This window comes from Varroa destructor, unplaced genomic scaffold, assembly GCF_002443255.2.
Source record: "Varroa destructor unplaced genomic scaffold, Vdes_3.0 BEIS01000002.1, whole genome shotgun sequence".
Classification (NCBI taxonomy): Eukaryota; Metazoa; Arthropoda; class Arachnida; order Mesostigmata; family Varroidae; genus Varroa; species Varroa destructor.
In genome coordinates this window covers 58,975,471-59,001,741 of record NW_019211455.1, presented here as the reverse complement: position 1 = coordinate 59,001,741, position 26,271 = coordinate 58,975,471, and the positions used below count along the sequence as shown (strand labels likewise).

Below are 26,271 nucleotides of genomic sequence, written 5' to 3'. Positions count from 1 at the left end.
GCCTCTACCGCTATACTGGTGCACAAATAGGGTGATTGTATTCACTGTTAAGTCGGCTCCTAAAATTAACGTAGTTAATCTTATGCATACATCGTTCGAGATACTGACCCTTACAAGTCGGAAATTCATATCAGTGAAGATCAAGGTGCACAGAGCTTGCCCTATATAATCAATAGCCCTGATCCGTCAAATGCGCAAATAGAAAGACATATTCGGTTAGGGGGACTCCAAGCGTTTACTTGTGGCCGAGAAAAGCAGAGTTACTGGTATAGTCTATCTTCTGAATGTAACCTCTTATGCAGTTATAGATGAAATTTAATTTTTTAGGCCGTATCGTTGATACGTTTCGAACACTGGAATTGTCTTAGAATATTTAAGACTAATTTTATTAGAATGTATTTAATTATTCCTGTTCTTCACGTTGTCGTGTTGATGTGCGCATACATTTATACCTATATTATATAAGATATTTACATAGTAGAGCAAACATTGATTCGATTGACTGATTGTTGATAGAAGCACTCTCGGACGGAAGTAAGACAGTATTTGTTCAACCGTTACGATATTGAAACATTTCCCGCCCCATCCCTTCTGTTCTATTAGCGGTGGAGGGCAAAATCGACAGTAGACGCTTCATTGACGACCGTGTTCCCCACCATGCGAATAATCTGCCATTTCATCCTGTCAGGCCTGTTGTGATATCGATCGTTTAGATCCGAAAGAGTTATCATATTAGAAATAGGAAAGTTGTCGAAAGTGAACCGGGGCATCGAGCGAGCAGAGATTTGGGCTGCGTGGGAAAATAGCAGTGTCCTATTTGAAAAATGACTTGCACGATTATAGATAAGAATTTTGGTCCATATCGTAGCCTACAAAAAGCTTAGATGATGATTTGCCGTAATGCCTGCCACTTTGCCATACCATTAAGTCGGTATACAGGATGATGGATGTGGACTTTACATCATACCGACAAAATGCGCAACTCATTACAAGAACTCGTACTATAAGCGAAGGATAAACCGTATACATGCTCGACTCTATGTAATATCTGAAATATGTCGTCACAATCCAATACATATTTAAATACATATGTGTAAAGAAGCAAAATAAACAAAGATGTCTTGCATAAGAAGTACATATTTTCCTATATCTAACAATTTAGTCCCATTTTTAAAAATTTCACTTGCGAAACTACAGAATAATCCATGTCAGTTTCATGCTCAAACACAATTTTGTTTTTGTATTAAATTATATTAAGTGCAGCTTAGTTCTTGGACATATTTACCGAGCGATGCACTTCGCACTTCCCAGTGAATACAAAACCAGCGGTGTAACTGAGCTGTCATTCGGGCCTTATTTCCGGAACTTCCGGCGATGGCTGTCATAAAATATTCGATCAAGGATCTGCGAGAGCTCCTAAGGTTTATAACGGTCGGTAGGTTGTCTCTGCTTGTAGAGTTATTGGACTATTTGTATTTGCATACGTAATCGCATTTAAAGAGGCTTGTGTGTGTTTCGCACTGTTCTTATAACGCTTTTGTAGTGTTTTCTATAAACATGAAACATAGTTAGTTTTAGGCAATCGTTTCATGTGTCTTTGAACAGAAATTGATTTTTTAGGAAGCGGTTAACATAAATACAATACAATAGGCAGTTTAGTTGTCATAATCCCTGCTGATGTTACCGGCTCTTAGCGAACAAGAACTGTAGGCATAGTGATGCGCTTGAGAAGCCTTTCCTACTCAATGATGCTGACGGCTGATACCTCATCATCTTTTCAAGTACTGGAACCCGAAATAGAACAGATACAGAAACAACGTCGTGGTTGAAAGTCAATGACAGCGTTAGTAAAATTTGTGAAGCACAACAGATAGCTGCTGACGCAGAGTGAGGCAGAGATACCCGTGGTTAGCTTGACAATGCTTCTTCTCGTTCAACTTGTTGCTAACGTTTGCACAAATGTAACTGGTTCGAAGCTCAAAGCCATATTCAAACACGTGTTGTCCTTTCTACAATGACTGTTTCTACTCAAGAAGTTAAACCCGTAAAAATGCGTCAGGATTATTTGGGGGTCGTTCATAGTTCACATTAACAATATGGGAACACTGACTAGTTTGTGGGCCTGCGCGTTGCTTCTGGAATATTCATTTAGGTAGCGAACAAGTTTCTTAGAATATAGATAATTTGATAAATGATTAATGATGTATTACAACAACTATTGCTGGAAAGCTATACGCAAGCCATAACTAGCAGCTTGAAACTTTAGTACGTTATTGGAAAAAGCACATCAGATGACTAACCACAACCATGAGATAGAAGGAAGAAAGCATACAGAACACTGCTTTCTAGCACCGTTTCATATCGTTCAATAACTCTGTGAATAGTGGAGTACGCTTTAACAAGTATGTAGCTGCAATAATAACTGAATAAGTTAATAAAAACTGAACACTTTTCGACAAAAGGATCATTGAATCGTGCATATTACAATATTGATAAAATAATATTGATTCCATGTTTGTGGTATCTAAAATACATTTTAAATGTATTTTAGCTCGTAGCACACCCGTAAGAAAACGTTATCCGTGAAATCCTTTTCCTGTATGCCTTCTTCGAACACCAAACTATTTAACTGGTGCATACATACACACAGATAAACCCGGAAAAAAACTACAATGCGAGCAATCTGTGTTAGCCTTTCCATATAATAGAAGATAGCCAGTGCGCAAACAGACATAAGCAGAATGAACTAGAAAAAAGAAACAAGCAGAATTCTCTGCAAGTCCACCGGGTATGTTCTGTTGATGTGATGTTAGATGTAACCTTGAAAAGAGCCGTTGGTCTTTGCTGGTTGGGCTTTAGCTGTGGTTTTTGCCGTTTAGAGGCGACCACAATGTAGCCGTTGAAAGAAGGGCACTAGGTGTTATTATTATACTTTCAGTAACCGAGATATGTTTTCGCAGCACAACCTCATGACTTCAGGCTGGAATTCACGAGTAAATAGGAAGGATGTTGGTGCATGGTAGTAACAATTCTATTTATTGAAACCGTGTCAGGTGTTGTCTGATTCTATTGCAACTTTAGACCCGATGTTGTACTTTGTATAAGAACATTATTGTAACAGTGTACATTTCTAGCGACGTGCGGCATACGGAGCATACGCATATTCTTTTTGATAAGTTCCAAGGAATTAGAAAGCAATGTGCTCTTAATTTTGCTAAATATTAATAGCATTTCGTTTTGACGACACATAAATCAATTACAAAAAATAATAATAAATACAGAAATAGAAGGGAGATGCATGAATAACGAACATTTTTCTTGTGATTGTTTGTGATTTAAAAAAAAAATGTTTCGTATTTGAATTTCTATTTCACTCTTTTTCTGTATATTGTGTTGTGTTGGTCACTTGGGTAAGTCGAATCGACCTGTCCCGTTGCGTTGTCGTAACGGTCTTTTGTTCCACAACAGGTGACGTTTGTTGTTGCCCATGGCTACTACTGCAAATCGGCCACCGGACAAACACGAAGACGCAAAAGTTAGCTGAATGAGCAGAAGAACTCGAAAGAGAAAGAGACGCAAACGAATGCTTCACCTATTTTAGCTGATCCGAGTGACCGCATTGCGATTCTCAGAATTTCTTTATAGTGAAGGTAGCTGCATCGAGTGACTAGCAAGCACCGCAGCTTAGTCGACTGACGTGTTTACTTGCGATGGACGAAGCGCTGATGCGCTAGAGTTGTGTTGTTTAAGCCGAGCTGTCACCTAGTGGATTTTTACCGCGCTAGTGAAGCTGGAGCAATGGAACCCAGTTATAGTAACGGGGAACCGGCCATTTATTCTAAACATCTTAGTCAGGTGACATCTTAGATGTTGATATGCATTCACCAAGAGCAACAGGAGAAAAGTGGTTAGGTAACTGAGGAAGCTTAGAGTACTAAATGATATACGTAGCGGTAATTCGGTAGCGCAAAACGTGAACCTGAAGGTAACTCGAATCTATAAATCCTGAAGATCAAGTAAGGAAATGAAGCAAATTTACATAACTTAATATTGTTGACTAATCTTGGAGGTCAGAAACCCGGCAGAGCAACGTTAACAAGGTGTGATATTCTATGAAGGCTGTCGTGGGCCGAAGAATGAATTCAAACATTGATTTGACATGACGAAACAAGAATTCTAATTGGTTTTAGCATATGGGTTGAAACTCACCATATACCATGCTGTGTGCAAATTGGATAAAAACAGCATTACTAAAGTCAGACGCAATGTGCTGTTCTTTTGTCTCGCACATTCGAACAAGGACTAGAAATTGAGTTGCCGTTCTTGTTATGTTTATAACAAAATTTTCAAGTTTTTACATTTCTTTCATCACTTTGCATCTTGAGTGCTTATCTATGGTTAGAGTAATTATTGTGCACTGGCTGTCGACCCTCTATAGCTGCCATAAATCGAGGTAGAGTTCTTGTTAAAAGTACTCAGTGTAACGCAGAGGTCCATGCGCATGTTTCAGCCTAATGCCCTCTTAGTGTTTGATTTAGCTTTTGCACCAAAGAAGTCTGGCTGTTCTAAAAAAACAATTTAATAAACCACCCTTTGACGCTGTTTTTCAACGATCGCGATGAGTTCGTTTCTACTAAATACCATCATGCTGATATTAATAGTAACCTATATACTAACTGCTCATGAAAAGCGAAGATACTCGTTTCATCAATAGGAATGTTATTATTAGTATTACATTTATGGATTGCACTGTAGTATAGCAGAGACATTCAGAAAATATACCCTGGATAATAACGCCCAGTTATCAGAAGAGCTCTTTTTATATTCGATCAATTCCTCTTTCGATCGAAAGGTAAAAAGAATTGGCTTTTCCGATGATCTAGTTCACCAGCGAGTTATCGAACTGGTGCTTACAATGACCAAATGCCTGGGTTGACTATAGGGGCTAACAGTGGAGAAGTGCGATGGAAATGCTGAGAACACTGGTCTTAAGAACGTCTCTTATCAGGCGAGAACAAAGAAAAATGCAAATATGTTCTTTTAGGTGAAGGACCTTCAACTGTCTTTTTTACTGTTGAGTGTCGGATGTATATTATCTCCTGTTTTTTGTCACCTCGATGTTAGCCGCCATCTAAATTGACACTATATGAGAGTCTGTAGTGCTTACCTATTTTAAAAAACATGCTAAATAATTTTTGCAACAACCAGGTGTGTTCAATTTCTCGTGTTAATCATATTTATTTGTTTGAGTAAATAATAAAATAATGTAAAAACGTTGCCTTGGCGATTTAGCTTTACTCGGATACTACTGAATTTTAGACAAACACATTTTGTTGACGTTTCTGACAGTTGAGGAAACCAGCGCCCCAGATGAGTATTATTAATTAACACACACCTATATAGCGTAGCAAGTACATTATCGACTATAACAGAAGTGGATAATATAGATGTCATTCAACAGAACTACAAAAGCGTCCATAAATAAAAAGGAACGGACATTACAAAATTGTTAATCCTTATCGTTCTCTGCTACAATGATTCCTACAATGATTATATGATTGCCTAATAATTTGTTTGGTCCAGGTAATTTTTGGCCAACATAATAATAACTGTAATGTATAATTTGTTGAAACCTGGTACAAAACGGCTGGCCTGTCTCGAGAACTGCAAAAATCTGCAGGAGAAGATCTGTAAATCTGACATCTGTTGGGACCCATCATGTCTACATGAGGTTATCGTATTATAGACAATACATAATAATACCAATGTAATATTCGGCATGAGCATAAATGAGCTCTAATAAATAATGTACATACCGTAAATCAATTTTATGCTGTTATTTCAATATCATAATCCATTCCGTTAATACCTTCAACCAGATATTATATTATTCATATGAGAGTCCAAGCATACGATGGGTCATGTTTTCATCATAGAACTATATGTGAAGCTAGAAGTAAACATTATTATGTACTGAGGAGTAGAAAACGGAAAATCTATGCATGAATCTCTATGCTAATAGGGACTTGTTATACGAAAGTTTTTTAGCAGCAACCATCAACCTCGGAACATGCAACAGCTGCCTGTGTTCTGCTATATTATTACAACTATGTAATATTTCATTGAATCGCTGTCATCGATTACAATACACAACGACACAACGGACGTGAAAGCTAAAGCATGAATGAGTCTGAGTTCTGTTTGTGCCAGCTGTAACTGTACAATCAAAACGCTGCCGACGGTTTCTGAAGTGAAGCTATTACCTATGTAAAAGAAACATAATAGATCCTATCCAAGGGGTGAGCGGATCATCTGGCAGCATCCACTACACAGCACAGCTAAATAAATCGGCTGCTTGTGCTGATGGACCCAACAAGCGCAACAATCGGTAGAATGGAAACGGGCGTTGTCGCAGTCGGTGATCTTGACTAGTAACTCCTCTTTTGTTATTCTTATTCCTATTGTTGTATCTTTTTGGGTGGATTTCCTCTGTAAATCTTTAAGGCCCTACAAAGCAGAGGTTTGGCTTAAAGAGCTACGGAAACAACCAGTTCGAACGAAAACCCTACTATAAAAATATGGTGTCCTAAAGCTAGGTGAAGAGGCAAAAGGCGATGAGGAAAGTGGGACGCTACTCGTTTCTCTATTCGTATTTTTTCTTTTTCCGTTTGAAAACACTTCTCTTTGTCTAGGATCGTGCGTCGGTGATTCTTCATATTGTTGGCTATAAATGTTTGATGGCGGGTTCAGTTGTTTGAATAGCGATCTTATATCAGAAACCTGATTGTTGTATTATCTTTATCGCATTTTCCTGGTGGTTTACTCAGGTACTGGAGGACGCTGACGTTTTGTCTGGGCGCTATAGCCTAATAATTCACTAATCGAATGTAATGAGTGTGATTAATAATATCGAGGCGCAGATACACTTTGTCTAATGCTGTACACGAACTATGAACTCAAACGAATGAAATATGAATGGCGAAATGTCAAAAGGGGATCAAAATATGTGAACAATTAGCGTCGTATTTTTGTTAGCTGTCACTTGTATTTGTATCTCCTATTTCAATTTTATATACTCTAAAATGCGTCCAGGACATGAACCTCTCTTCGCCGAGCGTCCTTTATATAGATATATCTTAATAGTATAATAAATGTTAATACAAAAATTAGGATAAATCATTTAAGCGAGTAATTGGGCAGTATATGTTGTTTTCTGAACTAGGAAAACAATTCCTGGATACGAGCAGTCGCGTAGTGACGTGGAACATCTATGTGATATGGTGTTAGAAGTCATACTGTCGTTAGCTTATCACAATTATGATTAGCTATTCAGAGCAGTCCAGCATTTTATACGACGCTCAGTGAATTTTTGCCCCTTTGATAGTAAATCATTTGACCCAATTAAACATCTACACCACCATTTGAACACATTAATAAAGTATTACTATAATCTTCTATTTCGCCTGTTCAAGCATCTGTCGAATAGATGATGATGATCGAATAATTTAAAAGGCGCATTGGGGGATCGCTTGATTCGACCACAAATTCGATTTCATCTTTTCCTAGGAATGGCATGAGGTATTAGAATTCCCATTTCAATTAAACAAGAGGTAATCTTTTTCTCTAATCGAAGGCGGCAAAAGTTCATCTTTCAAGTTCAACAGTGTTGCACTGTATATAATAGTTGTTTAATGGTTTTGTAAGTAAAACAAGCATGGTAGCAGGTTGCTTAACCTAACCTTACCACAGGCGAGTGAGGTGTGTTGTCGACGAAAAAATATCAATGCAAAAAATAGTGTGGGGAGTTCCTTTGTAACATCAATATCTTTTTTTCCTTAATAATTAAAATATAGATAATTTATTCTATAAAGGAAATAAACTATGAATTTAATTTGATTCTCTAGCACTCTAGAGGACCTACCTTATCCTAAATGAAAAGTCAAACTGGCAATGATCTCGTAATATTAATCGGTTCTCAAAAATACCACGAATCGTAATTCAGTTTTTTTAACTTATACCACTATGCTATTGTAACCAAAATTAACATCAATAATATGCAGCTGTTTCACGATGTAAAAGTTTCGAAACGTCCATGTGCACCTGCAGCAGAGATGCGATAAACAGGTAACTTCAATGAGCATCATCAACCGTAGGATTCTGCAAGTGTCGAACGATGTTGCAATAAAAAAATGCTCTAATTTCGTATAAGATAAAGGTATCGTTTTTGAAAACTAATTGGTGTCACATTATTATCGCAATAGACGAATATTTCCTAGCATGTTTCGACTTCCATCCCATCCATTGTGCTATCACACTCAACACACATGGTAGATCGTTGTCAAAATTTTTCTTTTTGTTAACAATTTTTCACGTTTTTTCTGTGCTAAAAAAACTTCTGTTTTTCTTAGACATCTACAAATCAGGCAGTATCGCGTTATTTTCGGTGTATACACCCATATTTTTATTCGACAGTATATCGCACGATGAAAATCATTCATTATTATTTTTCTCTTTTATCTTTACCCTTTGACTCCTGTTCGGTAACTGTCAAATTCTGATAATTAATGAGATCGCGGATGGCAGCTAAGGGAGCCCTGAATTAAGCTAATTTAGTTTCAAATGTAGCTTATCTCATGACTTAATATAACTGAGATCAGGAGGAAATTAAAAATGAATTTGACACATTAATCGTTTTCATCTTCAATTGCATAAAGAATGACCGTTGGTCTTACCGACGTGTATGAAATCATCATGAAGGACATATCCATGACTTTAAACATCCTACTCACAACACGTTGATGCCTTTTTTTTTTTTATCTTTAGAAGCCAACAACTTACAAATATTCGAGATTTATATGGTCTGTTAGCATTTGTCCAACAATAACAGTTATCCTTTTATTCCTAAGCTGTTGTTTGTTGCTTTGTTCCCTGTACCATTTAGAGGCTCGTAGATATCATTTTGGATTAGCTGCTTTACCGACTGGGAGCGCTGACCCGTAAATGTTGCATCGCTGTCGTTGACTTTGTCCCTCTTGCATCATCTTTTTTTTTTTTTATTGTTACTGCTATTGTTTAGTTTTCTGCTGTTGGACAGAATCTGGTCTGTGGCCATAAAAAGTACCCTGGTTTTATTAGCGTTCATTGTCCTGCTTGTGAATCCAGTAAACGTTCACAAGACGTTTTGGCCACCTCTGAACCAGCAAAATTTCGGACACGATGTAAAGTGATATCTTAAAATAGCCTCATAATCGTTGATATAATATCAAAAAGAATCCAATAAGACAAATTGGCCCAGAAATTGCTTGAGTGATATGGGTTAATGTTCATTATTAAGCCAAGGACGTGGCGGTTGGATGGAGCTTTCGAATAAAGGTTAACATATAGCTTTGCCAGTGTTTCCAAATTACTTTCCACAGAAATACGTTAACATGTGGTGGTCATGGGCACTTGTAGATCTTTCGCGAATTGACTGTTTCATAAAACATATAATGCCTAACTATTACGTTTATCATTCCTACCACATGGCTAAACACATTTCCTACAAGTGCCTTCTATCTTCAAAGGTTCCTATAGATATTGAACAGCTTTTAGAGGCATTTAAGGAATCCCGCGCAAAGATTCTGCATATTCTGGATAGTTCCATCTTTATCGAAATAGTTATTATCAAAATAGTTGAGTTTTTGTTAGTCGAGCCGGAAACAAATAGATTATCTGTATAAGTGATAGTTTTAGTTTAGCTTTCCTTATGCAATTACTCTAAAGATAAATATTTTACTATAGATTACCTTTTCAGGTAAGTTTTTATATGTCTATAACTTTCGATAAAATCAAAGCAAAAATAAAAGCCATTTATTTATTGAATTTGTGCGAAATCTGGAGAATTCTGCAGTTGTGCCTACGGCATCGAAAAACTTCTGTTGTGTATACATTCACTGGAGTATGCATCAACAACGTTTGCAAACCGGGGAAATTTTATAGCAGGTTGACAACAGTAGGATTAGCAATAAGTATGTTATTATTACTAGTCAAGCGAAAGCTATTCTTTAACAATCGGCATGTTCTATTACCTAATGGGTGTCTTATATATATGGGGTAATCCTTAATTGGTTATAGATATCAACGACTCGATCTGTCGGTCCAGCGTCCGATACAGGATGTTCCAAATGACGACGAACTAAAACAGCTGTTTTAGTACGGCCTCGTTTGGAAGGTCTGAAACAGCTGTTCTACTAATTTATATTAAATGACAAAATTATACGATAATTTTGCGAATGTCCGTGACTATTGTCGAATGATTGAAATAATGAATGTCCTTTCGTCTTCCTGTTTTTTAATTACCTACTTCGCCTCCTGGTTTGTTTACTAGAGGATTATGTTCGTTTACTTATTTTCGTCGTAAGTTAGATTACCAGAAATAACTTTTGATGCAACCGTTATTCAGGATCTTTCAAATATTTTGGATGGTGTAACTGTGTTCAGTTTTGTGTGCATCGGTGGGTCTCTAGTTATTAAGATACAAAACAAAGAAAACAGTTAAATAGGATGTGACACGAATTCATTAAGCGGAGACAAATCCTACCCATGGCAGCAAGCATGGCAAAGCTACCCTTGGCAATTCGAATAGTATTTTAAATCACGAAGCAAGCCTACTCGTCCCGTGCCATTCTAGAATACCGATGTGATCACGGCTGTCACCTTCCGCAATCTTTTCACAATAGCCAGTAGTTCACGCAAACCTTATCCACTTATCGCCTGCAATTGGCACAAAGAACAAAATTCAAAAAGGTTTATATAAAGTCGACTCACCATTGCACCCATCGAAAGCGGGCAGCAAAGAGGCCTCATCTAGTCACAGGAAATACGAATCTGGCCTTTTTTGAACATTTTTTGAAAACGAACCTAACGTCTTACTAGCTTATATCACAAAACTTACTGTTAGATCATAATAATCATGATTCGAACGAAGTAACCCTACCTAAATAAGCACCATCGTACTAATCCAGTAAGTAAATTAAATGACATTCAGGAAAAAATAGTTTCTTGTTCTTGAGTTAATTTGTGCCTGCAGAGTGGCTCATCCAGATGTTAATAGCTCAGGCGACGAATTACTTTCAGTAAAACCTACTACTTGATTTATCTTTCGCTCTATCTACAATCGCTAATGTGAAGGCGCTTTGCGTGTCTGCCGATGCTTGGATGTATGTTCTTCTATTACGTTCGCGATTACGCTTGTGGTAGTGTTGACGTTAATGCTGCTTGTAATGCTGGTGCCTTCAGCGCCGCTGTTGTAAGAAAGTGGCTGAACGTGAAAAGAAGTGCCGAAAACAACTTTAAAATGAGAAGGAGGAATGTCGGAAGGCGAAATGATGTCGTCGTCACACCATCACGATTCTCCAACTGTAAAATATCAGAAACCCCCTAAAGTATCAGTGTCTTTGCACTAGATGAAATCGTAGTGTGCCTAATGTTGGCTTCTGGTCGTTCCATATAGGAACAGGAGAAAGAGAAGGATAACAAAGGCACAAAGAAGCAGAAGCGCAAGGACCCATTATTTGTTACACAATTATTTGGAATCATTTTTGTGGCTTTACTCCATTGGCCCAGTTGGACGTTAAGTTAAAACGGAAATTTTCGAAATTTGCAAGCTATAGCCTTACTTAATTGAGCCGCGCCAAACGGTTATTGCCGTAGGTTACCCTGTATTGGGCAATATCGATGAATTTTTCCTTCTATTCACCCACATTACGTACTGAAACATATGAAAGATCTGGCTTAGAAATGGACTGATGAGAACATGTCATGTTATACGATAGCCATCTTTCCTCAAACGGAACTATACCTTTTAAGTAAATTCTATTTCTTCAGGAAGATTTTGCTTAGGGTAGTTGCTTATGCAAGATATAGATATTCTACGAGCTGTTAATGCCAACTTTTACTCTATTAACTAATACTCGGGTCGCCCTTTCACTTTGTTCGGCTAAACTAATATAAAGGAAAAATAGTACTATTAATTTGCCTATGCCCAAGACACTACATACACCAACACAACTTGTTCCGGTCTAAAGAATAAGATCAGCAGTGCTAATTTTAGGATTGATTTCTTCGCGGTGAGCGATGCATGGAGCCACCATAACTCAAGACGATTCAATACGCAGCAGTAAGTAGAACTGAAAACTAAGAGCTCGAAGCTGTCTGATTGCCGTTGCTTATACTGTCGACATACTTTTTCGCCATTATACTACACACTACAGCTCTGATTATTTATCAAAACGGTATCCCATTTATAAATGAATCTAGTCCTGTTCAGTGTCTTCGAATAAGCAGACACTAAACCTTGTCAAAACGACGAAAACAATATCTATGATGTTTGATTATAACAATCCTTCTTCTGATAAGTAAAAGCTAAATTTGTCGATGTATAACAACGCGATCCCAAATACTATACACCGTTTTCCCGATTAGTCCCTGGAGCGAAATCAATATCACCACATTGGGGGTTCTTGATTATTATAATTTTATTTTACTTTTGATCTTTTGTGAGTTTCGGTGTTGCCTAAAACAACAAACCGATCCACAAGAACACAAAAAATATTATTGTATGTAAATTACTGAAAAGTAAAGAGGCGCTTTTGCATCTAATTGCTATATAACTTTTTATCTACAATCGGAAAGTTGTTCACGGCAAGATTATTCAAAGTGGTTACTCTGTGATAAGGTATAAATTGCAGATGTATCGGACGTTTTTACTCTCTTTTCCCGTGATTTAGCGGCTCAGCTACGAAATCATTGTATTCCCTGTGTAAGTAGCTACAGTAAAACATATAAGCACGTTAGTCGCGAGCGGATCGCAGAATAGCTGTGTTGTAATCTATGATAGAACCCACGAAACTAGTCTCAGGCAAATAAAAAAAAATATCCTGAGAGTGTCGAGAGAGCAATTGAAGAAAAAGAATTAAACATGCTTATTGCTTTACATGGAAGACTTAGCTGTTTTTCTAAAATTCTGTTTGCCACTTTTTGCTGCTACTTCAATCATGCTCACGCAAATAATGTTTGACCGTACTTTTTGTTCGTATTTGATAATATCTATATTCTCTTCATTTTTGGGAAACCCACTTTCATTTCATCAGTGGTATTAAATAGGAACATAGATAAGGAGGGCTTGAGACTTTGAACGGGCTTGTGGCCGATTTTTTTTGCACTAAAAGCGTTGATAATCGGATGACGCCTTCTAAGCCCATAAATATAAACCACGCATGTACGTATGCACCTGCTGTGTACAAATTACGTGAATTCTCTAATAAATGCAGATCAGCATTTTTAATTGGTATCCAGAAGTCTTTTAAATCTAAGGTGTAGCAACCTGTAAATAATATATTTTTTTGTGAAATTAATGTGAAACGAAACGACAATATTTAGAGAGGGGCTTTAGATGTACATATAGATTTACGATGCTGCGTAGCTTTTCTTTAGATTAGATACAAACGTATATATGAGCTGCACATGTGATTAGAGATAGAAGCTTCTGTTCAGTTTTTCACTAAAGGCGTTGGATGCGCAGTTATATCGATATATCATATAAAGACATGAGCGGTCGTTGCGTCGTCTGACTTTCAACAGCGCCAATAACAGTTTTTCTCTCGTTACCTTTTTGCTTTAAAAATACGTGGTAAGGAACATGTTTGGTAACTTCTTTTTTTGATACTTTCAATTCACTTTATGCCTTCTGCAATAGATCTATAATGACCTAAGCGCAGGGAAATGACGGATACGCTCCACACAGTTCCACGCTATTAGAGAAATGGGTAACGAGAAATATCTACAGCAACTACTCACCTCGCTGGGAAGTCAGAGTCAAGCTTTAACGAGCGCACTGATTGCGGTGACACTTCCAGGAGTGTCACTGTTATTTGTCCAATGTTGCAGATATACGGGAATGAGGTAAAAAATACGATTTCAAGTTTTACAGACGCTCCGTGGACGATAACAGTATTAATGGAACGGCACACTAGATGCAAAGTACTAGTCTCCGTAACGGTGTTCCTGTGATATGCACCCGACGTAATCTAAGATAAAAATGCCGATAGTGTGTGCGGCCTCAATCCAAAAATCTGTTTATGATCGTTCTCGACGAAGTATTTAATATTGGGGTGAATTCGACTGTGAATCTACACTGGAGGGACTCAGAACAGGTTTCACTGAAATATCGTTGGCTTAGAAGTTTATTCTAGTTTACGGTTAAACTTTTAAAGTGTTTGTCCTTTAAAGGGTTTTTGAGTGTACTGATAATATGAACCGACGACTCTTAAACTGTTTGCTAAGATTGAGCCTAAACCAATTAGGGTATTGTTTTAGGTGAGTCCTTAAATAAAATGTTTGTATCCCACAAGTAAAAAATTTTGCGCAGTTTACGCACCCTATAAGCACATATGTTGCTGACAATAGCATACGCCATGTGTCCAGATGCTTTTCTTGAAAGACTATTGGCAATTCTTATTTAAATTTAAATACATTTGTTCTGCTTGCTGCATCTTTCCTTTATCTGACTCTAGTTCCACCGGCTTTGGAATATTTATTACTTGCCACAGTAGGCTAGACAACCTCTGGAACTTCCTTCAACGGAACCGTGAAATCTCTGAAGGTTATGCGAATGCCAATCAAACCGCGATTCAAGGAGGTATAATCGTGCGTTACGTGTTGGGTAATCTTATTCCAATCGAAACACATATACATTTAGAAAGTACTTGTGTGGTACCTTGGGCTGGAGCTTTTCAATACAATAGGTGGTGGAACGGCTGCTTCGAAAAGTAGATCTCGTTGGAATACGGTGTAAAACTATTCGTTATTTACACCCAGATTTTACAGTTTTGAGTTTGATTAGGTTTATCGTAAGACAATATTAAAAAGCAATAGAGTACCAACTTGAAAAGTTCAAATAAAAAGAAAGGGTCATGATGTTGCACCGTACAGCTTTTTCTCAGCGCCCTTCTTCAGCTTCTTCCGAATTTAGACCTCAGGTACACTAACAAGTTCACGTATGGGTGTGATTCAGAAAACATCGTTTAAGAAAGCAATTCGTTTTCTAGATAGCCTTCTTGCCTATAAAGAAAAATTGACAATATTTATGAAGAAATATATAATAATACACAAATTGAATTCAGCCTTGTGAGTTACTTTCACTTTGATCGCTACGCACGGTATGTATGACTAGACCTCATTACCAGATCTGGGAAATGACACTTGCGTTACTACAACATATGCAATGCATATACGGTAAAATTATAGGCTTCAAGCTGTAACCCGGCTCACAGTTGCAACCAAAAACTCCTCTTAGTAAATATAAAACATGCTTTTTATAGCAGTATTGCTTTTATGCCTTTCGTCTCAAGACTTTTGTGAAAATTTTGTCTTGTACATATCACCGTAGCAAACCAACACAATGTGTTGGTTTGCTACGGTGATCGTCTGTCCAATTAATAGTGTTGTTTTGCGCTACTTATCATTGCCTTAAAAAAGTGGCCATAGCTATCACCTAATAGTGCCAGCTTATGAAAAGGCTACAGCAACGGCAACAGTAGTAACGGTGCCCCATCCAAACGACTAATAACTTTCTTGATAAAACTTCACCTCTACGCATCTTTTTTTTTTGTTAAAGCGAACTGAAGAAGTGAAGTAAACGTTCATGACTAGCAACAGCAAGATAATCCATTCTATTGGAATTGCTGCATAAGTATAAAAGTGATTATTTTAATCCTTAGTGTCACCATATGTATTCGTATAAGTAATTGAATTTTAATGGTTGATATCGTTGCTACACTTCATCATGAAACGATTATGCTCAATCTTGGGTTATCATGGCTTAAAATCATTCATCAATCAATGGCTGCTGCTATTATATAGCACATGCTAGGCACTGATGAACGTAAAGCATTATTGTCCTTGTTGAGATACGAAGGACAAAATTAATTCTACGGTATTGCTAATTTTGTGCCGGTAGAACGGAGGGAGCAGCTGCAAAAGTTAAACAAAAAATCATTGGTTGATTTTTACTCGTCAAACGAAAATAACTAGAACCGTGGAAAGCGATGTTGAGCTGTTATGTGAGAACGTCAACTTTGGTTTCTTCGCTGATATTAGTTGGAAGGACATTAGCTGATTTAGCGAAAATCTAATAGGACCTCTAAAATCTACGATAACGTGAATTATGCACGGACGGACTTTTTCGATGAAATTTTTTTGCCTTACCCGCCAAGTATTGTACTGAACCTTTATTCTATTATTTTACATGCATCCAAAGGAAGCTCCTATCATTATTGTTCAAAGTCAGTCGGTGGGGCAGATATTGGCTAATGTGAGCAAGCGTTAAAACAGCCTCCTTTTAATGGCTGGTAATTGATACGGATTAAGGATAGTGGATTTATATGTAGGGTGGTTATGTCCTTTAAAAAAGCCTAGAACTAGCCTATTTATGGAAATATCATTACGACTAGAAGATCTATTTGCCAATGTATTTCTTGCACACAATTCTTCAGCAGACACTCGCTAACAGCGGTGATAAGATGACTGCTTTAGAATGATATTTGGATGTTACAAAACATACATGACTGTTATGACGTAGTGATTATTTGAATACACGTTACTCGTATTTAAATGGAATACCTTATCCGACAATTTTTTATTTATATTAATTATTTATTTTAATATACCGATTCTATGATGTTAAGCTATTGGTGTATATAAACAGCTTTTGGGCAATATGTTTACCAAGTTTGGTAATCAAGTGACTTCACTCTTTATCTTGTTGCAACTTATCGCTTCAGCGTATCAGAAGACATCACTTTCGCGCTTTCATATCTTAAAACGACTGGCAATATTAATACTTCGATCCGTAATTCTTAGTAGAAATCCTATATGGTATTATAGACACGATCATTCAGCCAAATATACCAGTATGCGTTAGTTGCCCCAATGCATTGCAAACAACTCTTTTTCCATAGTCAATACAACGGGATATGCCATATCTACTTCCTTGTTTAAGGGTATTCTACGTCCCTAGCAGAGATTTATCGGATGGGCATTATGGAAATAATTTATGAAATTACTATGACTAGTTGACAGTTAGATAGCTAGCGTCGAGCATGAATATTTTCAGGATGTCCTTCTTTGGCCTTTAGTACAATTGATCAGATCACTGTTAGGTGACGACAGTAACCAGGGCGCTCACGAATGATTTTAATGTGGTGCCACAATTATGCTAGTGATAAGATTTAGATTAAAAATAAGGCCCCATAATACAAGTCGTGGTAAGCTAATGGTTCTAACTAGTTAGGTTGCGTGAAATCGTAAGTAGTTTGACACACAAAGATATTTATGTATATACATAGATAGGCAAAAGAAATGTTATAGGATGATCAAGGTGGGGTTAAGCTCACAGAATTACGCAGTGGGAGGGCTATTGGTGTACATAAGACTGAATAGGAGAATATTTTAGAAAATATCTGTTAGCACAAGAAGACGATTTCGTCACCGTAGCTGATATATACGCGTAGCACTTTGCGATATCGTATAGTGTCTGAAGGAGGTTAGCTGTTGAATGAATAGTTCATGTATAAGATAAAACCGATATTATTAGTAAATACCGCAACAGTGGTTATACAAATAAAATCTTTGCTTTTATTTACAGAAACTGTTTCATACATCGTAGTAGATCTATATTCGAATAAGGAACAACATAGGAACAGGCCTTTCAATCGATTGCTAATCTATGACTTACGATAGGCGGCAATATATTCTGGAGGGCACAAATTATACGTAATAGCAGCCATTTTAGCCGTTTATTAGGTTGCGGTTGCTTTAAGTTTCCACTCCTTTTAATGCATTAACAGCCTTGGCGTATGTATATATAATTTATACTCGTATAGGTAAAATACTCCGGAAAAACGCATGCTAAACTTGTATTCTTGTTAGGGCATTTTTTACGGGCAATTTTTACGACAGATTCATTGGCTTAACGATAAACAGTAAAGTAATTCCGTTTGCGTTTGTGAGTTAACGTATTGTAGCTTACGGCCCTGATTGACGAATGTATCCTGAAGGCTGATCCAACCGTTGAGCCTTAGGTGGTAGTCAAAGATAAAAACGACACGGACCGATCTAGTCAACTAAGCTAGCTACGTACTGGTGAGAAAAATTAAGTAGACATCTATTTGCGCAAAGAGCAGCAAGCTAAGACTAAACGGAAATTGTCTATGAGACAAAAATATCATTCCCCAGTAGTCGATCTAACAAAATATAGCCTACAATGTAATGATATTTTAAAATGTTTCAAAAGTAGAATGCAAATTTTTTAGTTAGGTTATCAACATTTTATCGATGAATTAAATATAATGTCTTTTTGACGCTAGGAGCAGATATTTTAATGCAAATTTTCATATTTTTTTTTATCGCCGCCTCAAAAAACACTGGCTTCCATCATGCCTGAGTTATACATCCTGCGTGTCAAGCCGATAATCTCATTAAGCGCTCTTGCCAGTTGATACTAGAGTGCTACCTGCAGGCGTCACTCTTACGCCTGTTTTTTACTGTAAAACAAATTCTATTTTATCTATGTAAAGTTAAAAAGGTTAATTATATCTGTATTAAAGGTTACGCCAAATAGCGATCACCTAATTGCTATTGCTATGACACAATAACTCTTTTCACAACATAGTTAAATGATAGTTTTCCATGGAACGCATGTTGAGTACACTTATTCACGCAACAAAAGTACATATTTGTACATTTGATAATAAAGACGATATTGTTCGGTGTTTGTTAATAGCGATTTCAAACAGGAAATGAAAAAGGAATTGCTGACGTTAATGCGCGGCCAGGCAAATTAACACACTCAATAAAAAAGAACAAAGTTTGTTCTCTAAAAACAGAAGTGTTTATTCAATTGGCTTCATCTTCTATACAGCTCTTCCTAAAATCCTTCCTCTGGCTATCCACAAAAAAACGCGAGTCGTTTCGAGTCAAATAAGCACGCGGACTTGACTTTCGGTAGTATAGATAAAGAGATAGCAGTACACAGATAGATAGTACACTGACAACCCTTCACCGATTGTATTTTGTACTCATTTCTCGTTCAGTACATGGTGCACATAACTATGCTAACTAGGAAGTCGTACGACCGCGTTCTGGCAGGTTGTAATGAAACCTACCCTGTAGACAGACGAATATCTACTTTTTACAAAACCTGAAATCAATTTCCTACGGAGCAGCACTGACTTAATGGTTAAAGACAGAACAATGATATACTTTTATCAAAATTTTAAAGCTAGGGATAGTTTAACACACATAAATGTAGACTGGTAGATTTTATCTATTCGGGGAGAAAAACACTCACGACAGCTAAACTGGCTGACCCGAAAAAAATCGCAAATTCCAGTGCATTATATACTTGTGTCCATCATAGTTTTTTTTTTTAATGGGATATAGATATAATGCGGAATTGATTTCCTTGAATTACTTAAAACATAAGCAGTCAGAACCGTATGGGTATTCGCTCTAAACAATTAGTGTAAGTGAATGCTATTTTTTCTAAATCAAATATGTAGAATCGATTGGTGCGTAACAAATTTTGCTATAACTAAAGGAAGCATGTGTTAAATCTCAGCTTTAAGAAGATTTTATAAAAGTATGCACTATTTCCTTAAACTTCTCAATCTCATCCGTAAAATATGTTAGGCCTTCCTAAGATGAGAAACTGCTTTATCCAACAAAGTAAGTCCCATCAAAATTTGTCGGAAGATAGTCGTACAGGTTCCTAGCGACTTTGGGTTACTAACACTATATCTTCGTTTTGACTACAAACATGACCAGTATTCTCAAATAACATAACATGCTTAGGTCGGTGAATATTGAGCTATGTAAAACATATCGGTGCTAAATATATTACTCTCAATTATCTGACAGATTCAAGTGAGAATTCGTCTTGTGCCACTATTGCTTTTTCTAAGCAACTTACGTTCCGTGTTATGAGTAGTAAGCGCTGAAGGAGGTACTTCGGACACTGCACTCAGGATGAAATGCCCGTTTCTTGATGAACTTCATACAGTCACGAAATGGGCACTTTACCGAATGGCGCAAAAGTGGTGATATTTTTTTCTACTTTAAACGCGAAACGATCATGGTGTCTTCCTATTTGTCGGCAAGAAGACAGTCAGGAAAAGGTGGTACTTGACAAGATTCAAATTAAGCGTCACCATTATGAAGCTGAGGTCGTTTTTAGTGCAGACGTTACAACTTAGAAATCTAGTTCATTTCTTTCGGAAGACCGTTAAGAACTAAAGTGATGATTTCCTACCAATTTTTGTGTGCGTAAAGAGGTCAGGGGTTGTCTTCAAATTGTATTCATTGAATAACAGAGATTTTAAAGTAAGAAGAAATAACAAAAAGACAAAGTCGAACTAAATGATTGACAAAAAAAAATAATACACAAATATTCAGGACTGGGAAATAGATACTCTAATAAAATTCCGATTCTAAAATTTGAAACAATAAATGCAATAATGTGTGCGTTTTATGAAATATAACGATAACTTTTTTTATTTTCTTGGGTTTACTATTTCAAAAATACTGAAACTAAATGCTGACCTACGCCTTATCCCGAAAAAAAGCTTTTCGATAATATCTACGCTAATAAAGCTAAAAACGAGTTGGTCCATATATTTGCAGCTTACATATGTAATAAATGAGAAGGCAACAAGATGCTATTATATCACTATGCTTTCTCCTAAACTATTTTCCCACTATGTAATAAAATATCGATTCTAAAACTGATTGTAGAACAAGTGAATCAAGTATGTAGTATTTCTATCTATATTTATTCTTAGCCGTCCTTCAGCTAGACGATGAATACGAGAATGTGCGTCAACAACATTTATACATAGATATAAATTAGCTGCAACCAAGCGAGATTACGCTTTAGCAGTCACGTTCTGCTCTCACATGTCATTCTTGCAGTTTAGTGATTCAGCCTGAAAAAATGAAATGTGTTCATTGTCAAAGCCCAGAGCCATGTTACTATTCACCAGAGTGGCTTCGATTGTCACCGAGAGATTAACAAAGTTACGGAATAGGACTGATTATGAATGTGCTATATGTACCGGTAGTAGTAAACATAATCTGTAAGAACTCCCAGAGTTGGCGCTAGTAGAAGCTGGAACAGGTTTCTATTTCCATCATCGGTACCAGCCATTTGGAGGCGCTCGAAATGACTCACGTATTTCCTCAATTTGCAGTGCTTTCTTTTGTGCTGCAAATATGAAGCGCGTTGATGAAGTTCACACCAAAGTAATACGTTTGCAGCCAATCATTGAAACGCTATAACTAGAATAACTTAACGAAGTCGACTCTATGTCGGCTATAGTGTAAACTTCTTTTTACTCTTCTTACCGCTGCTTGCCCTTAACCTTAATTTATCAATTTATTAATCAACTAAACTCTGTTCATATCTTGGCTAAGAACATATGACATAATACAATAATATCTAATCACAGAATATTGTGAATTATTATATAATAATAAGTACTCGGCAAGACTCTGTTTGACATTTATCTTGTTATACTGGCTGTGAAGAATTTTCATTCAAGGAATAGCCAATCTTGAGAAACGGATTGTGGAAACTGAGAAGATCTGTCGTTTTACAAATTACGTAGATACAGATGCATTGCGGTGTCCTTCATACATTATATGACTTTTTTTTCTATTTAAAGTGAAGTCATATCGAAAATATGTGTCATCTACCCACAATGCCTTTATTGATACCTAGCTTAATATAGAAGTAAAAGAAAAGCAAACATTCTCTGTAATGATTCTTACCCGGAATAGCAATAGCATATTAACGAGTAAGTGTCACACTTTTGGGTAAACGCAAAGCTAATTAATCAACATACTATGTTGAGGGAAAAATCCCGTATGAAATTTGTTGTGCCTGAAGCCCAACGTGCCTGAAGAATAACTGCTCATAAGAAAGCTATAAGAACACCAACTGTTTTTTTGTTCGACTTATTACCAGCAAGATAATTTCGTAAAAATTACATATAAAAATATATATACCATTTGCCACTTTTCCTACTATGATGGCAGTATATTGCCTGGCTTCCATTTAAGTCATCATAATGAAATTATTTGAATAAACATGACTACAAATGTTATTGCTGTGATATCCCCTCACACCTACCCTATTCAGATACACTGGCTTGCGTTGAAATAACCAAAAGCCTGCTTCATATGAGGAGGATACAATCGTTGCTTGAATTGAAACAGGTCATTAAAGATGAGTGTCGTTATGAAGACAGCGCATGTTCAGTGGTAATATTTGTTTACACTGTAGCTAATCATGTACCAAACAAAAAACGACAGCTAATTACTTGATTAGTCGCATGAGGAATATAGTAATCAGTACAAAAAAAAAGTGTATTGACTTAGTAACTTGACAAAATAATCAAGGTGAACACGTGGAGAAACATCGTAAGCCCAGGTTCAGATCGTGCTAAGCCACCTCAACCATTGCCTATACGAGTGTAAACTGCCGCAAAATAAAACAGGCATTGAATTGCGTCACATGAGGAAAACGGTGTTAGATCATATTTACATATCGAAAAACTTGATGAAAGGGGATATTAACGAATCCTAATGATACGAGATAAAAATTCTCAATAGAATTCAGTAGATTCCTCTACGTTCCCCTCGTATACTTACAATTATATCATCATCGTAATTTTCTGTTTTAACGATTATGATATATATGACACTTTTTATATGGCAGTAGGGTCATTTTGGTCTGGACTCATGAAACGATTACGTCTGCTGCTACATGAAACTATATATATATATGATATGTTAAGGTACCCTGATCGTATTGACTTATGGTTTTTGTGCTTTTGCTTAACATTCAGTACTTGACAGCATCATAACAGTAACATGATTGTTTCTGAGAATTTGAGATGATAGAAAATAGTGCTGAATAGAGCGGTATAGTCTTCTAAGCGGTGGTGTTTCGTAGAAACAACTACATTTAACCGGTTCTGCGGCCGTGTGATATCTGATTGCTTTATTTCGTATAACTGTAGATGTAAGTAATAATGATAATACCATCTAAAACGAGAATCAACTTCATCGCTTAGGCATTTTTTAATTACAACTGGTGCATTTGTAGTGGAAGTGTAACTCCTGGCCTAACTAGGTATTGTATACGAGTTATTGGAAACTATAGTACAAGACTATGGAAATCATTTAATGCCACCGGTTTCTTAATTAACAGTATGTGATATGCTTTCCTCCTAAGCAATAAATCCAGTATAGTAAAACTCATCATATTGCCCAAGAAGTGACGATCGATTTGAACTACGCTTGAAATTGAACCATATTTACGTGTCTTGAATTGCAAAAAGAACCCGGCTTCAAGCCAAGGCCCTCTATACGTACGTATAAGATGAGTGCGCTGTCTGTTCACCTAAAAATCGTAAAAATAGGCAGAAATTCTATAAACTGACACGCAAGCGATCGATTTTCCATGGGAGAGTTTTTTCTTCTAGTGATTGAAAAGCTATTAATGTTATCCAAAGAAGATCAGCAGAATATCTTCGAGATCATAATTACATTTCAATAGATATACAATTAAATGGATATCCTTTTATGGAACTCCAAATGAAACCCAAAAAAACAGGTATATCCAAGAAGAACACCGATTTAATCAATTGTACTTTATTCTTTATACTCTTTGTAACGCGTTAGTGGTGCAGAGCAAGGTTACACAGACACAAAAGAAAAGCCCTTCTTTATCGATCTGAGGTTTGTTTTCTAAATGTCCAACCTCCTTTTATCTTTCATTTTTACTTGTTTTTTTGTTTCCTCCTTGACTCAGGCACTCCGTTCGTGCCTTCCATGTGCGTGTATCCGTGATCGTGCGAATGTAAACGTACATCTTATGTAAATGTGTCATATCGTTTTAATGTGTCAAATTGGAAACAAATGGTAGAGTGAACGGTTCAGCGGAAGAGTGGAAGGAAAATTGTAACGATCCTAAAAAGTGTTTGCCAATACCTTTTAATTGCTGATGACTGCTCTTTTGCTGATGATGGTTGAATGGGAAAGGCCAATAGCTGGCTTACAGCAAACGCATACTATCGCGTTGACGCCGAACAAAGAAACAAGCGAAGTAATAAACCGTTATTTGTCTGTGACTCATCTGATCGTTAAGATCAGGGAGTATTTCTTGGCGAAGCGGCGAGGACTTAGAGCGCCGCAACAAAGCACTGAACGAAATGCGAAAGTGATATCAAATATTACACCATACTAGCGTCTTAATTTCAGATAAGTGCAGGACAAATAATTGAATAACTATATCAAATACATCTAGCGACGCAATAGTTATCCTCTTTTTAAGGTCTCGCTGGGGTGAGTTTTGTTGAATTGATCTAGGATTTCTCTGACAGACCTATAAAACTGCATGGTAATCATTACTAACACTGAACTTTGATTCAGCAATAAATGCACGCTCATGGCAACTGTGACAATGCACTTGAAAAGTTGCGCATTAGCTACCCAGGCTACGCCGCCCCATATTTTATTCCCTGTTAGAACAATTGAAATGTCGTTGATATAGGTAATCAAACGCACACACACGGATATACGGTAGTCAGGTAGGTGGTTATGAAGCTACAATATATTTGTACAATGCCACATATATGCCAAGTGAAACATATGATAATACGGAGTTATTTGATATTTTACTATATTTTCAGGGCACCGTAGAAGATCCTATACTACTAACATCTCGAAACGACCCACTGTCTGCCTTTTCTCGGCTTGAAAATCGCGAATGGCCCGACGCTCGACTAGTGGATGGCGACGCACCCAACAAGGGGCGTTTACAGGTGCGCTACAAGTCACGGTGGATGTCCGTTTGCACCAACTCGAAAAAGTAAGTCTTTTCGTAATTTATTCTAAACTATATATCGAACACGATCATCTCTAAAGGAATTTATAACTAAACGTAATTTCTGATACTTATTATATGATAATCTCTAAAACATGGAGGACAATTAAAAACGAAAAAAGAACTTACATTGGAAATACTAAGCAAATACGTAATTAATAATTATTGCAGTTTAGCTCTTATGTAGTCCCGAAATCATCATATTATATTAGACAGTTTAGAAGCTCATTTTGTCTTTGCTAGACTTCTGCCTATTGTATTGAATCGCTTGCTCTGCATAAGCTGCTGCACCAATGTCAATAGGTGTAATTTCACGGGTAACTAAGGGCAAAAAAGAGGTTATAAAACTCCTTTGGCTCATTCTTGATACTGACACCGCATAGAACTTATTTCCATCACTCTAACAATTGTATGTATATATTATAGTAGAACTAAATGTCTGATCTGCCAAGTAACTTGGTTAGCAACCTAAGTGCATGTGTATTTTTAATGATTAAACTTGAACGCTTGATTACTTGTAGGTAATAAATTAATATCGTTTCTCGACTTTCAGTTGGACATTAGATGACCTGTCGGTGGTCTGTCGTCACCTAGGATTTGGAGGTGGTGCTATTTATCGCTGGTTCGAAAAATACAATTATACGGAGCAGCTATCGCTTCAGAATCCCCGATGCACGGGTCAGGAACGCCGGTTAGAGGCCTGCGAAGGATGGGATTCTCGTCTTGTAGGAAGCGGAATCTGCGGTAAGTCTGTTCGTCTTAGTTCATGCTGGAATTTCGCATTCTACTCCATGATCGGAGAAAGCACAGTGATGCGACTTTGTGGAGTCTGCTATACTAATAATAACATACAACACAGACAAACGTCTTATCTGCTAATTACAGCTATAATCATTTATTCAAAACTAGAATTTCAAAGTTAGGGTGAATGAACAGCAAAACGTAGAAATGACTAAAGAGTATTTTGTGATACAGAATATCATCTGGACGTTGGCATACAATGTTCATTGAAACTTGGCCCAGACACTGCATCCCATTGGAAAGGATTAAACTTCGATCGGGCCCGAGCATCTCGGAGAAAGAGATACCAAAATCGAGTTGATAGGCTCATTTCTAAATCGGTGAGTTACTTTGTTCAATGTCCATAGACTTCTTGTGATCAGTCTACTAGAATTAATGCACGTAAATCATTTATATAGTTTCTAATCAAATTATCAATAAGGCATAGAACTATATTTTGAGCATTTGTTGCTCAACAAACTAATGTAGAATTTTTTTCCTGAGTA

General features: G+C 36.9%; 1 protein-coding gene across 5 annotated transcripts in view; it reads left to right on the top strand.

The window, feature by feature from the left end:
- Positions 1–26,271, top strand: part of bark (C-type lectin domain-containing protein bark beetle) — a 77,642-nt gene that overhangs the window by 31,951 nt on the left and 19,420 nt on the right. For all 5 annotated transcript variants that reach the window (XM_086980470.1, XM_086980469.1, XM_022795155.2 and 2 more), the window contains 3 exons: positions 24,792–24,970; positions 25,539–25,729; positions 25,961–26,106. In XM_086980470.1, the coding sequence (XP_086836596.1) occupies positions 24,792–24,970; positions 25,539–25,729; positions 25,961–26,106 (516 nt within the window). The remainder of the gene's footprint in view (positions 1–24,791; positions 24,971–25,538; positions 25,730–25,960; positions 26,107–26,271) is intronic.